General features: G+C 36.5%; 1 protein-coding gene and 1 long non-coding RNA gene across 3 annotated transcripts in view; one reads left to right on the top strand and one right to left on the bottom strand.

The window, feature by feature from the left end:
- LOC123878216 (ribosomal protein S6 kinase alpha-5-like) overlaps positions 1 to 17,553 on the bottom strand; it is a 120,459-nt gene extending 102,906 nt beyond the window's left edge. Inside the window, exon 1 of one of the 2 annotated variants that reach the window (XM_045925338.1) lies at positions 15,866 to 17,553. In XM_045925338.1, coding sequence (XP_045781294.1) covers positions 15,866 to 16,931 — 1,066 coding nt within the window. In that variant the 5' untranslated portion in view covers positions 16,932 to 17,553. Of the gene's footprint in view, positions 1 to 4,701; positions 5,804 to 15,865 lie in introns of those variants that run through there. The other variant, XM_045925340.1, reaches the window with a different exon arrangement.
- LOC123878242 lies at positions 61 to 18,463 on the top strand. The gene is made up of 3 exons (XR_006798800.1): positions 61 to 71; positions 7,688 to 7,692; positions 18,387 to 18,463. It is a non-coding gene; the product is annotated as an uncharacterized LOC123878242 (long non-coding RNA).
- Positions 18,464 to 18,517: the final 54 nt, after the last annotated feature.

Genomic DNA, 18,517 nt, shown 5'->3' with positions numbered 1-18,517 from the left:
TGAACACATAAAAGGCAGTAATGAATAGGACCAAGAGACTGCAATGGCAAGACCTTTGTTATTTTATACAAGTGTAAATTGAAAAATTTTATCACCCCCGACAAGTGAAGGTTACAGTAACTAGAAAATAGCTGATAACTTTCAAACAGCTGAACCGATTTTTTTGGATTATAGCTAAGAACACTCTCGATCAAGCCACCTTTCAAACAAAAAAAAAAACTAAATTAAAATCGGTTCATGAGTTTAGGAGCTGCGATGCCACAGACAGATACACACGTCAAACTGGGTCGGGGGTTAAAAAAAGCTGAGATTCTGTGTATTGTCATCAAGGGAGGAACAATTCGCGACTATGAATTTTGGATCATGGTGGCATGGCATGGCATAAATCAGGTAACAAAGACATATAAACTCTTATTTTTATATTTTCTTCAGAACAGTATGAGAAATCATGTTGTGCATTGCCAGACACTTAGGTTGAGATGTATAGAGCACACTTTGACTTTGCTTAGACTTAAGACACTGTTAAAACGAGACAGCACTATACTACTGACATAAAACCGTGTAATTTTAACTGAAGCTTAAGTCTGGTCTATACATCTTAGTCTTAGTGTCCGGGCAATCTCCTGCCTGATACCCTTGAACTTTAATAAATTGTTAAGCTTTAAGGGTACAGAACTTATCAAAATTTCAAGTTTCTGACCCCAATAATTTAAGCTGTGTGTTGATAAATCAGTCAGTCAGTTTTTAATAATAATCACACTAATATTATAAAGGCGAAAGTTTGTATGTGTGTGTGTGTGTGTGTGTGTGTGTGTGTGTGTGTGTGTGTGTGTGTGTGTGTGTGTGTGTGTGTGTGTGTGTGTGTGTGTGTGTGTGTGTGTGTGTGTATGTTTGTTACTCCTTCACGCAAAAACTACTGGACGGATTTGGCTGAAATTTGGAATGGAGATAGATAATATCCTGGATTAGCACATAGGCTACTTTTTATCCCGGAAATCAAAGAGTTCCCACGGGATTTCAAAAAACCTAAATCCACGCGGGCGAAGTCGCGGGCATCGGCTAGTAATATTAAATAGGCTTTATTGCTTTCTTATTGCTAGTGAGTAGTGACATAAACATGTGTTATAAGTACATTAAATCTATAAAAATAAAAACTAACAATTAGCAATAGGGCGCAAACTCAGCATGGCCGAGCATTGATGGCAATGCTCAGCGCTGGTTTTCAGTTTCCTCCAAAAAAAATATTGATTAATAAAATAAAAACGCACCGCGTTCCCTGCTTATTGATCAATCTATACTAATAAATAAAATTGGAGTGTCTGTCTGTAATTTCGAAATAACTACCTCATATTAAGCTCATAGGGTTATTTGAACGAATCACACGTTTTTAAAATTTTTGTCTGTCTGTCTGTTTGAAAAGGCTAATCTTTGGAACGGCTGAACCGATTTTGACGGGAGTTTCACAGACAAGTAGAGGATTGACCAGGGTGTAACATAGGCTACTTTTTTAACCGACTTTCAAAAAGGGAGTTGTGTTTTTCTACCTATGTACACCGAAATCTTTGAGATTTCTGAACCGATTTGCGTAATATTTTTTTTAATCGATAGAGGAACTTTGCGACATTGTTTCATAAAAAATTTGGATTCCAACTCCTCAGTCCTGATGCTGCAGGGGATCTGACCAATCCACGCGGGCGAAGCTGCGGGCATCAGCTAGTATAATAATATTATGTAGAGTCTAGGTTGTGCTTACAACTACAACTTGTTATTGTGAATTATGGAGCCTACATTTCCTGAGGATGTCTGTATCAGAGTAAAACATAATATGTTGAGTACGCCATTTGGGATCCCCAACCTCACTTCATGAAGCCCTCGGCAACCTGGGCGGTCTACTCAGCTTCTGGAGCGAGCTTGGATGGCTGGAGTGAACTCCGGTGGGGAGGGGCAACGCACGCACAACAGACGGAAACATTTAAGTGCGGAAACCAGCCCAGAGAGAAGAAAAAGAATATGTTGAATGTGTTCTGGAGGATTTGCTTGCTTTTCCTGCTTCTCTAGTAGGGTGGTTCATTTAGCATGCTGTATATTGTACCATACAGATTTATCTGTTTAGGTGGATTATAAGTCAAATATTTTTTGTTTTGAAATCGATTTTTTTTTAACCTCCGACCCAAAAAGAGGGGTGTTATAAGTTTGACGTGTGTATATGTGTATCTGTGTATCTGTGTATCTGTCTGTGGCATTGTAGCGCCTAAACGAATGAACCGATTTTAATTTACTTTTTTTTGTTTGAAAGGTGGCTTGATCGAGAGTGTTCTTAGCTATAATCCAAAAAAATTGGTTCAGCCGTTTAAAAGTTATCAGCTATTTTCTAGTTTTCTTGTAGAAAAGAAGGTTAGATAACCCTTAGGTTCATAATATTCAAGTGTCAACTGAAAAATGTCAAGCTGTTAAGATGGATGTTGCCTAGATATACATAATTATTTATTTGAAAATGATTTGTCGGGGGTGTTGAAAATTTTTAATTTACATTTGTTAAATTAAACTTTTACAAGTACTTTTGAATCGTCAAATGCATCTACCATTGGTATAGGATAGGTAATATTGAGATATAAGGTAGTAATTCCTTTTATAACAGAATTAGCTAGAATATTAGGTTTACAAAAGCAACAGGTGGGTGACAGGGGTAAGCTGGGGGACATCAGAAATCTGTGTCCAAAGACAAGGAATTGTGTGGTATGGTTAGGAGATAGTTGAAGGACTAATAAACTTATAGGTGGAGGTGATATACCACCTCTATTTGCTACTCACATGTTGCTGGCCACAAATAATCCATACTAAATACTAATATTATAAATGCGAAAGTGTGTCTGTCTGTCTGCTACGTTTTCACGGCCCAACCGCAAAACCGATTTTAATGAAATTTGGTACAGACTTGGGATACATTCCGGGGAAGGACATAGGCTACTTTTTATCCCGGAAAATGAAAGAGTTCCTACGGGATTTCAAAACCGAAATCCACGCCGGCGAAGCCGTGGGCATCCTCTAGTTAAGTATAAAAGTTTAGGTTTAAACATGCCCAAGTCACATGAACAACCTTAAGCTCCCAGGCCACAGACATCTGCAAACTATGCCAGAAGAGATTAGAGTACTAACTCCAGTCCAAATAGTTCTGCTCTATCTTGTAGACAAGTGTTGGCAAGAACCTATAAAGTGTTGCCAAGCGCAATGGATCAGAGACAGTCAAAATGATACAGGGTACCCAAAAACCTGCATAGCCCAAAAGAATAAGAACACTGCAGCTGGCTATTTGGAACAAGATTTGAAATTGGAAGTACTTAATCCAAATATTCTGCGGTTCAAGGCGATGAGATTTGCATTTTTCCCAGACTTTGGTGGAAAACAAGCACTGTGGTAGTGTGGTTTGGTAGCAAACTATACCAGGAGAGATTAGAGTACTAACTCCAGTCAGAAAAGTTCTGCTCTATCTTGTAGACAAGTGTTGGCAAGAACCTATAAAGTGTTGCCAAGCACAATGGATCAGAGACAGTCAAAGTGATACAGGGTACCCAAAAACCTGCATAGCCCAAAAGAATAAGAACACTGCAGCTGGCTATTTGGAACAAGATTTGAAATTGGAAGTACTTAATCCAAATATTCTGCGGTTCAAGGCGATGAGATTTGCATTTTTCCCAGACTTTGGTGGAAAACAAGCACTGTGGTAGTGTGGTTTGGTAGCAAACTATACCAGGAGAGATTAGAGTACTAACTCCAGTCAGAAAAGTTCTGCTCTATCTTGTAGACAAGTTTTGGCAAGAACCTATAAAGTGTTGCCAAGCACAATGGATCAGAGACAGTCAAAGTGATACAGGGTACCCAAAAACCTGCATAGCCCAAAAGAATAAGAAAACTGCAGCAGACTATTTGAAACAAGATTTGAAATTGGAAGTACTTAATTCAAAAATTCTGCTGTTCAAGGCAATGAGAGTTGCATTTTTCCAGACTTTGGTAGAAAACAAGCACTGTGGTAGTGTGGTTTGGTAGCAAACTATACCAGGAGAGATTAGAGTACTAACTCCAGTCAGAAAAGAGTTGCTGTATCTGACAGCCACAAGTTTTGAGCAAGAGCAACCGCCGAGTTTCTTGCTGGTTCTTCTCGGTAGGAATGGCATTTCAATCCAGTGGTAGATTTTTTGACGATTCAAAAGAACTTGTAAAAGTTTAATTGAATAAAAACATTTTGATTTTTTTTTGAATTTTTCCTAACCTATAAAGTGTAGCCAAGCACACTGGATCAGAGACAGTCAAGGGTACCCAAAAACCTGCATAGCCCAAAAGAATAAGAACACTACAGCTGGCTATTTGGAACAATATTTGAAATTGGAAGCACTAAATTCAAAAATGAGAATTGCATTTTTTCCAGACTTTGGTAGAGAACAGATTATTCATTACTCATTTCACATTTAGCATCACAAGACAATCAGACTTGCCTAATCATAAGCATTATAGTTAATGTAATATTATGCAGTCTTTTGAGTGCACTGATTCTTTATAGTGTTTAAATTACACATTTCATAATCATTAGCAAAAGTGTAATTAATATACCTCATGTGCAATGGTGTTTGATTTGGAGTTATCTACATACACCATTCACAATATCCCTTAATAATTATAGTTAGAATAAAATCTGAAATAACTGACCTTTGCTTCTTTTCCTAATTTTACTAGCCTCAACCAAATGCCAATCCACAGAGTCCCTAGCCGGGGCGGGCACTGTAGCACCAATCAACTCCACGGAACTGCTACTCTTACTCGGTCCAGGCACTGGTTCTTCCACATTCTTATTCACTGACTCAACAATCTCCACACTTTTGTCTATATGATTGATATTATGTCCGTTCACAGGGTGGTCGGTTTTAATTTTCTTAATTGGACCTTTCTTAAGTTTATGAGCACTATGTCTGGTCTTCAACTTGGTGGAGTGGGAGGAATTTCTGGAACTTACTGGGGAAGGGCACCCACACTCCATGCTGCCCTCCTGGTCGCTGCCTTCGTAGTACCCTGACTCGTGCTCAGGCTTTTTATCAGGCAGACTCATTTCTGCTGTCGCCATGGCTCAACCCCTCAAGATCATGTAGGCATCGACTGCAGCACGCCAGCGCGTCAAAACGACTGCACGACGACCACTAATTACTCAATTAGGCAATAATAACAACTAAAATCCTTAGCGAAAGTTATCACGACACGTAATTCACCAGCATACTTGCCACTCGTACCTGCACTGAATCGCGTTAAGTTCAACAGACACAATCCGCAGAGGGCGCTCCTATGATGTTAACCGACCGATTTAAAAATCCATTCAAACTGTACTGCGTATTAGCGAACAGGCGCCTCCGTGATTTGAACAAATCGAAATTCGAATGTCACTCGCGACTACTTTCACTCTGTTGAAATTCAAAACGTCAAACGTCGTTTCCTCTTTCGTATTTTAGCAATAATCACAGCCTATTCCTCGTTTCCTCGTACGATGTCGTTCACAAAAATCCAAACGCTTGGTTTTGTATAAAAATTCACTACACTTTTGGTAAAGTCCGTTTGACACTGAACAGTTCGTATTTATAACCTTACACTATCACTAAACCGTTACCTATGTTTATTGTTTGCCTAAAAAATGTATCATTATCACTATTTTAGGTATAAATTAAAAATGCTAGCGCGAATGATAACTCACTCAGCGCGATAAAGTAACTAAATTGAATTTGAGAAACGCAAAATAGAAACCGTGCGACGTGCGAGAGGCGCTGCCCCCACTACGATACGATTTACGAGGCCAGGCAGTACAGGTAAGTTTCGCAGATAAACCCATAGCGTCTCCAAAGTCCAATCCTAACAATATTTTCTCAACTAGGTTTTAAATAGGTAAGAGTTAATACAATAATATATTTGGATTAGATAACATATTTTAGCAATGTTCCAAAATGTATGTCTGATTTAATTTAGTGAAAAAATTAAAATGTTCAAAAAAACAAACACGGGCTGTCATGCTCGTGGAACACTCAATGGAAGTGAAACTGACTGTTATACTCTATCTCACTCACTAAGGTATATGTGCAACATTAAGCGCTGCCAATCCATTGATGAGCTACATTTGTTCGTTTTTCTGTTCGTTCTAAAATCGAATGCACTAATGCCTTTAAGGCTTTAAATCATAACTTCTCAGTAATAACTGGCTATAGAAATCTCAATAGTTAACATTTCAATATTTCTTAAAGAAACACTTGGATAATTACGAAACCAATAACTAATTTAAAAAAAATCCCACACAACACAATCTATTAAAAAAATTAATTTCTCATTAGCACGTAAGCGAAGACTCATTCCATTCCAAGGTTAGAAAAAATAAAATATTTTTTAATTAAGAAAAAAATTAAAAGCCTAGGCCTAAATATATGCTTTGAACCTTATACATATCATTTATTTATTACTGGTGTCCTTTCAACAAAATCACATCCAATACCTCTCTTTCTAGCATTTATCTAATAATTTTGCATTGACTATCAAGTCAACATTTCATGGACGTAAACAAAGCGAGACAAAGGTATCGCTTATCTATTAAGTAGAAGGAGATAGAGAATGCAAGAGCGTAACGAAAGCCAAACTATTTTACATCTCTTTCTAGATTCTTTGCGGTGTTCGTTCTTGTTCGTTATTAAAAAGAACAGCCAAGTGCGAGTCGGACTCGCACACGAAGGGTTCTGTAGTCTTACTATCGTACAAGAAATCTCAAACATATATAACAGAATATTATTGTAAATTGAACAAGAGCAACCGCCGAGTTTCTTGCTGGTTCTTCTCGGTAGGAACGGCATTCCGAACCAGTGGTAAATTATTTGACGATTCAAAAGCACTTGTAAAAGTTTATTTGAATAAAAAATTCTATTCTATTCTATTATATAAAACCACTCCAATAAAAATTTATCACTCCAATTTTTTTTTTTGTGATATTCTATTACCACAAATTCACGGTATGCCTGAGAGTTCTTGACAATATTCTCAAAGGTATGTAAAGACAGCGGCTCGCGACTCCAAAAAAAATTATTATTAATATATTTATATGAAATATATAATTATATAAATTTTATATATAATTATTAAATTTTAATTACATATAATTTTATAAATTTTTATAAGTAATTTAAATTTTAAATTTTTATTATTATTCTTGTATAAGTACCTACATAATAACATTATAGTTTGTAATAAATTAAATTATTTTTTACTTTTTAGTGTTTTATTATTGGTAGAAATTAGTCAGAATATCGACTAATTTGTGTGTAACTCACGTCAAACCCATTATTTTAACAAATATCTTAAATTGAACACTTTCAAGTAAAGATTTTTATATAAACCTGTGGAGATGATACTGCGATTGGCGCTATTAGAATGCCATAAGCCTACTTTGTCGTATTAGTTTACAAATTGCGAAAAACCAAATTAAATTTGAATATTGCGGGCAAACCCGTGTAGTGCACCTTAAGGGACATGAGACGGGCCTGCCCGCGAAATTCAAATTTAATTTGGTTTTTCGCAATTTATAAACTTTACAACGTAGGCTTATGGCATTTTAATCATCCTCACAGGTTTATATAAAAAAATTTACTTGGAAGGGTCCAGTTTAAGAAGTTAGCTCTAGTATTGACTATAACTCACAAATTAATCGATACTAGAGCTAATTTCTTAAAGGTTGCAATCTGTAGAGCGCAATTTGACTTTGCTTTAGACTTAAGTTTTAATAAAAACGAGACAGATTTATTCCAGCGGTATAAGGCTGTCTCGTTTTAACAGTGTCTTAAGTTTGAGCAAAGTCAAAGAGCGCTCTACATAATATAGGTAGGTCTTAGAGTAAGTACGCTCTTTAGATTTCAGCCTGAGAGTATTATGGTGCTCTGTGTTCTGGATATATATGTAACTTTGTATATGTTAACAGGGCTCTCTCCGTCACTTACTCCATACAATCGTAGTCCCAATTTCATTTGAATATTAAGCAACCAAAGGCCACGAAATTTTGCAAACATATTCTAGAAACTAATATCTGTGCCTGTGGTGTTTTAGATTTTTCTAAAAATATGTAGTTTTAAAATTACAGGGGCTCAAAGCATTGTATGTGAATTTTTAAGACCGCGTAACTTTGAAACCGAATATTTTAACGGAAATCTGGAAAACCACAGGCATAGATATTAGTTCCCGGAACGTTTATACAAAATTCCATTGAGTATGATTGGTTAGTACTTATTCCAATGAGAGACGAACTACGTTTGTATGGAGCGAGTGACGGAGGGACCCCTCTTAACCATTACCATAATTGAGTTTGCAAGTGAAAGCAAGTTAACAGTAACGTATTCAGTTCAAGCAAGATTACCTACTTTATGTGAATTTTTAGTTAAATTAATCGTTTATTTAATTACTTAGCTGTTTTATCCAAGGTTTGCATTAAAACCTCGGAAGCTTGAAATTCGAGTAATTACATGTATTTCTGTTTGCTTAAGTACCTAGAAAATTATAATAAAACAACGTCCGTATTACATCCGTTCTATTAACGGATTCAAAAATTTAACAAGTGTAAATTAAAAATGTATAACACCCCCGACAAGTGAAGGTTACAGTAACTAGAAAAAACTGATAACTTTCGAACGGCTGAACCGATTTTCTTGGATTATACGCTCTCGATCAAGGAGGCTTGATCGAGAGCGTATAATCCAAGAAAATCAAACAAAAAAAAAAACTAGATTAAAATCGATTCATTAGTTTAGGAACTACGATGCCACAGACAGATACACAGATACACACGTCAAACTTATAACACCCCTCTTTATGAATCGAGGGTTAAAACATGAATCTTAGATTAGATACCTTACTTGCTATTTTTTTTTTAGATTAAAATCAATTAACAGAAATACTTACTTACTATTATAACATATTCTGTGCTTAAATTATAGATAATCTCAAGAAGGGATTTCCAAAATGGTCTCTCGGAAAATAATGAATTGGATTTCTGCGTAGATAATTACCTAATTCATTAAAACTATAAAATAAAGTGGATATTGCAATCGTTTAAAGGAAACGTCTCACAAATTGCGATCTGGCAATAACTGTTTATCATTGAAGACGCGGAAATAGGTACGCAGTACAACCGACCTTCGCTTTTGAATAAAAAAAAAGAAAAGTCACGTACCTAGTTCCGTGTTTTAAAAACACAAGCAAGCACTTTGATAGAAATTTTGTAATCAAGATAATGAGTAGTCTCTTTCGTACGTGCAAAACTTTAATTAAGTATATTCTAGAATTTGATTTTAGGGTTCCGTACCTTAAGAGTGCCAATGGGACGTTATTACTAAGACTCCGCTGTCCGTTCGTCTATAGTATGTCTCTCAGCGGGCTGTATCTCGTGAACCGTAATAGATAGGGAGTCGAAATTTTCACAGAATGTGTATATTTATAGCTATTGCCGCTATAACAAAAAAAAAAAATCAAAATGACTGCTATGAAAAATAAAAAATAAAGTATTTTTCTTGTACGATGGTATATATACGACTTTCAAAAATGGAGGAGTTACGTTTATTTTGGCGTCTACCTAAGTACACCGATATTTTCGAGATTTCTAAACCGATTTGCTTCATTTTTTACAATCGATTTTTTTATACGAGATACTTTGTTACGTTTTTCTATAAAAAATTTGGATTCCAACTCCTTAATCCTGATGCTGTAGGGGATCTGCCCAATCCACGCGGACGTAGCTGCGGGCATCATCTAGTCACACTAATATTATAAAGGCGAAAGTTGGTATGTATGTGTGTGTGTGTGTATGTTTGTTACTCCTTCACGCAAAAACTACTGGACGGATTGGGCTGAAATTTAGAATGGAGATAGATTATACCCTGGATTAGCACATAGGCTACTTTTTAATCCGGAAAATCAAAGAGTTCCCACAGGATCCCGCGGGCATCAGCTAGTTGATAAATAAATTATACGCAATAATTAACGTTATAAAATTAAAGGTAGGTAGATTCACAGCACAGGCCGCGGCCCCCGATGTAGGACTAGCGTTATTACGGTCAAGGTCTAGACCTCGTTCCGTAGAACTAGGTTCTAACGTCCACATAAACTAGATAGGTGCCTACTCTTCCCTTTTCAAGTAAGCAGTCAACAGGAAAAATAATAAAAAATACCGACCAAGTGCGAGTCAGACTCGCGCACCGAGGGTTCCCTATTCGGGTATTATTTCCGACATTTCGCGCGATAAATCAAAAACTATTATGCATAAAAATAAATAAAAACTATTTTAGACTGTACAGTTAAAGCCCTTTCATATGATACCCCACTTGGTATAGTTATCTTACTTTGAAAGTTGAAAATACAAATTATTTGTTCATGGGCATATTTTAATTTTTTTTTCGTGATGTAACCTCAAATTTACAGTTTTCGGATTTTTTCCTTTACTTCCACTATAAGACCTACCAACCTGCCAAATTTCATGATCCTAGATCAACGAAAAGTACCCTATAGGTTTTCTTGACATATACGACAGACGTACAGATAGACAGACAACAAAGTGATCCTAGTTTTTCCTTTTGAGGTACGGAACCCTAAAAATGACTTCTCACGCCCCATTTTAACTATGTGTCAAATGTCATGTCAAAAGTACGGTTTTAAGTTTTAGTCCTTATTTTAAGGGGCATGAGACGGGCCTGCCCGCGAAATTCAAATTTATATTCTAGTATCGACTATTCTCACAAATTAGTCGATACTAGTATTAATTTCTTAAACTGGACCCTTTCAAGTAAAGATTTTTATATAAACCTGTGAGGATGACACTGCCATTGTCGCAATTAAAATACCATAAGCCTACGTTGTCGTATTAGTTTACAAATTGCGAAATCCAAATTAAATTTGAATTTCGCGGGCAGGCCCTTCGCTTCCACCTTAAAATTGACCTTAAAGGTAAATTCCGTGCTTTTGACATGACAGTTGACCCATAGAGTTAAAATGGCACGTGAAAAGTACGGACTATACTCGAAGGTATCATTTAGGAAGTTAAGAGGGGTCTCTCCGTCACTCGCTCCATACAAACGTAGTTCCTCTCTCATTGGAATACTAACCAATCATACTCAATGGAATTTTGTAAAAACGTTCCGAGAACTAATATCTATGCCTGTGGTTTTCCAGATTTCCGTTAACATATTCGGTTTCAAAGTTACGCGGTCTTAAAAATTCACATACAAATCTTTGAGCCCCTGTAATTTTAAAACTACATATTTTTAGAAAAATCTAAAACACCACAGGCACAGATATTAGTTTCTAGAATATGTCTGCAAAATTTCATGGACTTTGGTTGCTTAATATTCAAATGAAATTGGGGCTACGATTGTATGGAGTAAGTGACGGAGAGGGCCGTGTTAAGAAATCAACAAAGTACCTACTTAGTATTTGTAAAGAGATTTCTAGGTAGCTATGTTTTATAGTATTTGTATAGTGAGCTCGAAAAACAAACCTCTATATGATACGAAAAGCGAAAGAATGACCTAGCGATAACATTGCAAGAAGTCAGGGTTTCAAATGCCAGGCAGATACTTAAATTACTTTGCAAAGAATTTTTATAGCTAAGGGTATTTAAAATTCATAGAAGTAGGTAGAACGATCATATTAATCTATTACAGTTAAGTATAAGTATTTTTAACCCACGACCCAAAAAGAGGGGTGTTATAAGGGTGACGTGTGTATCTGTGTATCTGTGTATATGTCTGTGGCACCGTAGCGCCTAAACTAATGAACCGATTTTAATTTAGTTTTTTTTTGTTCGGAAGGTGGCTTAATCGAGAGTGTTCTTAGCTATAATCCAAGAAATCAGTTCAGCCGTTTGAAAGTTATCAGTTCTTTTCTAATTACTGTAACCTTCACTTGTCGGGGGTGTTATAAATTTTTAATTTACACTTGTTTGATGTATATTTATTACCTAGTCTATTACCAGTGTGTGACATTAAAATGAGTAGAGCTACGGCACGGAATAACTCAACGAGTTACGAAGCTGAAGTGGCAATGGGCAGGGCCCATAGTTCGAAAATTGAAACATATTTTAATTTTTTAGGGTTCCGTACCTCAAAAGGAAAAACGGAACCCTTATAGGATCACTTTGTTTTCTGTCTGTCTGTCCGTCTGTCCGTCCGTCGTGTCTGCCAAGAAACCTATAGGGTACTTCCCGTTGACCTAGAATCATGAAATTTGGCAGGTAGGTAGGTCTTATAGCACAAGTACAGGAATGAATCTGAAAACCACGGTCATATCATTAAAAAAAATATTTAAATATGTTTCAATTTTCAAAGTAAGATAACTATACCAAGTGGGGTATCATATGAAAAGGCTTTACCTGTTTAACTGTACATTCTAAAACAGATTTTTATTTATTTTTATGCATAATAGTTTTTGATTTATCGTGCAAAATGTTTGAAAAAATACCCGAGTACGGAACCCTCAGTGCGCGAGTCTGACTCGCACTTGGCCTATTTTTTTTTTAATGATGGAACTACAAATTCGCGGTTTTCGCATTTATGTCTGTACTTGTGCTATAAGACCTAATACCTACCTGCCAAATTTCATGATTCTAGGTCAACGGGAAGTATCCTATAAGTTTTCTTGACAGACACGACGGACGGACGGACGGACAGACAGTCAGACAGACAGACAAAATATTGATCTTATAAGGATTCCGTTTTTCACCCGGTCTCTCTCGGGGTGAGGTGCGGTTAGCGGGAAAGGATGGCACACACAAATAAACGTTGTTACTTGTTGGATAGAATCAGGCGTTACTTTGCGGAAGTTCATGTTTAGCAAGAAACAGTTAAAAATTATTTTGCTATAATCCGCCAACAGCAACTGTTGGCGGATTATAGCAAAATAATTTTTAACTGTTTCTTGTTGTTACTTGTTTCCGTCATCTGTGGAAACAGCATTATTTGAGGTTCCACCCAAGCGAGTTCTCGCTTCGATGAAGCGGGCTCTTAAGATAAACACTGTCAGCGTTAGTAACACATAATAAAACATTAATTGTTTTCTATTAATAAAGATACGATAAGGTGAACTGGTCTGAGGCTACTCATTTACAAATTAATTAAATTGTCATAATCGTTATAGTTAGGTATATTCAATATCGAGTATCGAGTTCCGAAAGAATTTTTAGATATTTTGCTCATTTACAACAGTGTGTAGAAAAATTGGCCAAGTGCGAGTCAGACTTTGGATACGATGGGGTTTTTTTTTCTCTCTCGTCTGGCTTTTAGATTAGCCAATGTCAAGTTTGTAGTCATTTGTAACAAGTTAGTTAAACTATAAAAAAAAAAAACACTCCAAAAAGACAGAGCACGCCCGCCAGCTAACACCAATACAGACGAAGTCCTATGAAGGGTTTCGCACTATCGTACAAGAAATAATAATTTTTAAAATTTTCAAGTCGGCCCTTTTGAAATTCTTATTATTAGTTACTATAGCGGCATCGACAACTCTCTTCTATTACTGTTCATGAAATACAGTTCGCTGACAGATAGACGGACGGACAGCGGAGGCTTAGTAATGGGATCTCGTTGGCTCAATTCGGGTATGGAACCCTAATGTATATAGAAAGTTGAATTTTTCACAGAATGTGTATTCCATTGCCGCTATAACAGCAAATTATAATAATCTCAAGATGATCGCTACTAAAATTTAAACATAATAATTAAAAAGTGTTATTTCTTGTTCGATGGCACGGAACCCTCCGTATGCAAGTCCGATTCGCACATGACCGCTTTTTTTGAATTTCCAGACTAGATCCAAGCAATCTAAAAGTTAATCTTTTAGATTGCTTGGATCTAGTCTGGAAATTCAAATCTATACTAATAAATTAAATTGAAATGAATGTCTGTTTGAACGGGCTAATCTTCGGAATGGCTGAACCTACTTTGACGAGACCTTCATAGACAAGTAGAGGATTAACCAAGGAGTAACATAGGCTACTTTTTTAACTGCCTTTAAAAATGGAGGAGTTGTTTTTCTACCTATGCACTATATCTCCGAGATTTCTGAACCGATTTGCGTATTTTTTTTTAATCGATAGAGGAACTTTGCAACATTGTTCCATAAAAAAATTGGATTCAAACTCCTCAATCCTGATGCTGCAGGGGATCTGACCAATCCACGCGGGCGAAGCTGCGGGCATCAGCTAGTGTACAATAAGTGTAATCTATAAATCGAACTGTGAACATTGGACCATTGACGACTATCCAACCTTTGAAGCAAAACAGATTCCCATTTGAAAACATTTTCGTATGTACATACGTAATTGTAATGAATATTAAACGAGGTTTTTCCTGTCCAGAAATGATATTCTATTCTTTGTATACAAAACACAAATAGGTAACTATTTATTAAATTATTCCTCAATGCAATCATTCGTTAAAAGAAACATGTCTACCATGGTCTCTACCAAAATACTTAAGTTGCAAGAGACGGGTCTGCCCGCGAAATTCAATTCATAAAATATTAATAGGACAAAGTAGGCTTATGGCATTCTAATTCCGACAGAGGCAGTATCATCTTCACAGGATTACATACAAATCTTTACTTGAAAGTGTTAAGTTTAAGAAATTAGTCAAAATAATGAGTTTTACACATATATTATAGTCTTATGTTTTTACATGAGTAACTCACAAATTAGTCGATACTATAATTACTAATTTCTTAAACTGGACCCTTTCAAGTAAAGATTTTTATATAAACCTGTGAGGATGTTACTACCATTGGCGCAATTAAAGTGCCATAAGCGTACTTTGTCGTATTAGCTTACAAATAGCGAAAAACCAAATTAAATTTGAATTTCGCGGGCAGACCCGTCGCATTCACCTTAAGGTGCAAGAGACGGGTTGGGGCGGGAAACTGCGTACATATCTTTCCCTTACTTGTAATATAACTACAAACTTGACATTGGCTAATCTAAGTAAAGCCAGAGGAGAAAAAAAAAGAGACGGGTCTACATTCAAGTCTCGTAGAGCTCGCTTCACTTGTCAAAAGGTAGCTCTGTATCCCATTCCCGTCGTCCTTTAAAAAGTTTTGCTTAAAAAAATTACAGTACTAACTACCACTTTTATAAGTTACGCCAATGTACCTGCGCAGAAATCTTTTTGAATGGCGCGAAAATATCTTAGCCAATCACAGCGCACGCCCATCGGCTATTGGTTGTTGCTTTCGCGCTGTTTTGTACGCGCGAATTATAAGCCAGATAGACGAGTCTCTGTTCCTAGAAGAATGTTAAATATGTACGTGGAAGGAAAAAGAGGGAGAGAAAGATCAAAGAAAAGGTGAATGGATTGCGTGAAAGAGGATATTTATGTGTTAAAGAGGTGGAAAATGCGTTGACGTTGGACAGAAGTGAGTGGACGAAAAGACATGATGTGCCGACTCCACATAGATTGGGATAAAGGACAAGAAGAAGGTAGATTCGGTTTTAGTCGTTAGGTTGCGGTATTCTGCAAATGAGTTTTACCAATGTTTAACTTAGTTTAGTTAAAACTCTAGTGGACTTCGTCTGTGTTGGTGTTAGCTGGCAGGCGTGCTCTGCCTTTTTGGAGTGTTTTTTTTTTGTTAAAACTGACTGGAAATCGCTCTAAGTGGGTGCCGTGCGTATGTCGGCGAGCGCCGGCACAGACGGGGTCCATACTTGTATAGTTTAACTAACTTGTTACAAATAACTACAAACTTGACATTGGCTAATTTTTGTAAAGCCAGACGAGAGAGCAAAAAAAAAAAACTCTAGTTACTGCACTAAGTAGTTTTCACTTACCATATCCAATTTCATGCCGAACGGTGTTCGCCTTGACAATAACCGGCGTTTCTTTGAAAACCTTTGCATCCTTTTCTTCAATTATCTCTTTGACTTGTGGCACATCAACGAAATACTCTTCAAAGTTGTTCTCGTTGAAAAAGTTGAAGTCTATTGCCGCTCTCTTCATAGTTGGGGTTGGACATTTCGCAGCGTCAACCTCGAATTGCAACATTTTCGCTGGAGACATTACTTCTGCCACTGGAGATGGTTTGACAAATATGTCGTCCTTATTTTTAGTTAATGATAACTTTAGTAAAGTGTGCGCTTTAGAACCACTTCCTTGCGTTTCATCTGTGCGTTTTGGTGTATCAATAGGTGACATTAACTTTGTTGGAGTAGTCATTTTTGCTGGCGTAAGGGCTAAATCTCCATCTATTGGAGTATTACAAGGTGTTTCGGTAACCATTTTTTTATTTACGTTATCAATAGGATCTGTTTCTTTTACAGTATCAGTATTAATAGGCATTAACTTTGTTGCAGTATTTTTTGTTGGTGTGAGAGTTATATCACCCTCTACAGGAGTATTGTAAGGTGTTTGTGTTTCATTCAACGTTGTATTAGATACATTATCATCAATAGAAAGATCTATTTCTTCTATGTCAATAGGCAACTTTATTGCGGTTGTCATTTTTGGCGGCGTAAGAGTTATATCACTTTCAAGAGGAGTATTGCAAGGCGTTTGTGTTACATCAACGATTTTGTTAGATACATTAGCGACATCTCTGTCTTCTACTATATCAATATAATCAGTTAATAACGTCATTTTTGTCTTTTCATCCTCTAAAGGAGTATTGCAAGGAGTTTGTGGTTCAAGAACCATATTGTTAGTTACATTGTCGACAGATGGATCTCTTTCTCCTATCGTAACATTTTCTCCAATAACGGAAATGTAGTCTAAACTCATGCGGAATGTGTCATCAGTTAAATCAAAGCTTTCGGCCATAAAAAGCTGATTAGAACTTGTAGTTGATGTACTGCGTGTCGCTTCGTCATTATCTTTCAAATTAATCTGAGGGGACTCCATTTTATTATGTATTATTAATCAGTAAGTAATAGAGTATCAGTGATGATTTAACTCGAATGATACTCGAGCATCCTCATATCAATTTCATAAAACAAAACGTACATCAAGGTACTGTATGTGCGCCCTTGAAATTATCTTACTAATCGATAACGCAAGAATTTCACATCACTGCTCGATTTGTGCACACATGCGCAAAAAGTCATTTGTATGTGTGCATCTGTGAGCTGTCAAACTTGTTTAGGCGGCTGGGTTTTCTATGCAACAATCAAACGACAATAATTAAAAAGTAATAAGACAATAGAGTACAAACGTTGTTGTATCCGTCGTAAAATACCAATAAGAATTCTTTTTACGAGACGCAACACGGTTCTATGCAAGAAAACATCGCGCCATAGGTCTGGCTATAAATAGATGTATAATTCGTCACTGGCACTGATTTTCCCCGCCTTTTTGTTTGTTCACCAACGCGGTTAGTTATTCATAAATATGTTTATTAGCGGCAACTACACAAAAGATTACTCTCACTTTGTGTTTATTTGATGTGTAAGTGTGGTTATTTTACGTTCTAAATAAGAGTTTCGGCACTCTACGCGTTTCACGAGACTACTATTTGACGTACTAATGTCAACAAACAAACGATTGGCGTCGGCCTAGTGCGTTTCTCGTTTGTGGTATCAAACCGAGAAAAAGGGAAAATAACTTGATTTTCACCGTACTTTAGCCCTTAAAACCCTAACAAACTTACTAAATATTATGTAATTAGTTTATAAAGACAGGTTTCATAATTATTTGTTGCTCACAACAGGTTGTTTACGTAAATAAAAGATGAGAATTGCTTGCGCGTTTATTAACAGTTTAGAACAGTACTTGTTAGGTAGACTGTACAACTAGGTAGCTGTCAAACTCGTGTCGATACAATTGAAAAGGTACCTTATGTATAAGTCGTTGAGTTAGTTTTCGCTTGACGTTGAAATGAAGACATGAAATCGAGTAGACAGCGCCACCTGCGCTTTGCCTGCGCTAAACTTGAAAGTCAAGGTCAAATTGATATCTATCCAGCCGGGCCGCCAGGGCGGAGGAATCATTTTGGTTAGCTTTTTAGGGCTCCATAGGTCCGAATGAAAAATTTGATACGTCTGGCTGTCCTTGTCAGATAATATGCTCCGAACCTAAATACAGGGCTGATAAAGTTAAAATTTACACATACATGAGTTTGTGTCCCAAAAAAATTATAAGATATTTCTAATAGCTCAATTCTATTTCTAAATTCTAATAAGATCTAAAATGCTTCTAATTTCTAAACTGAGCCCTTTTTCTTTTTAATATTGGTAAATAAGGATACAAAACGAATTTTTAATTAAAGACTACTGGCACCTAGTCACGAAAGTTTTACAGTTCTCAGTGTGACAGTTTTAATTTAGTTAGTCTGTCCTTTTGCAATCAGAATCAGACTAGTATAGTCCGTAAAAAAATCACTTCACACGCGGCATTTTAACTCAATGGGTCAAATGTCATGTCAAAAGGACGGTTGAGGGGTTAACCTTTCACCTATAAAATAAGTGCTACAATCGTTCTTTTGACATGTT

The sequence above is a fragment of the Maniola jurtina genome, chromosome 25 (genome assembly GCF_905333055.1).
Source record: "Maniola jurtina chromosome 25, ilManJurt1.1, whole genome shotgun sequence".
NCBI lineage: Eukaryota > Metazoa > Arthropoda > Insecta > Lepidoptera > Nymphalidae > Maniola > Maniola jurtina.
Note: the sequence above shows the minus strand (reverse complement) of the source record. Positions and strands in the feature narration are given on the sequence as shown.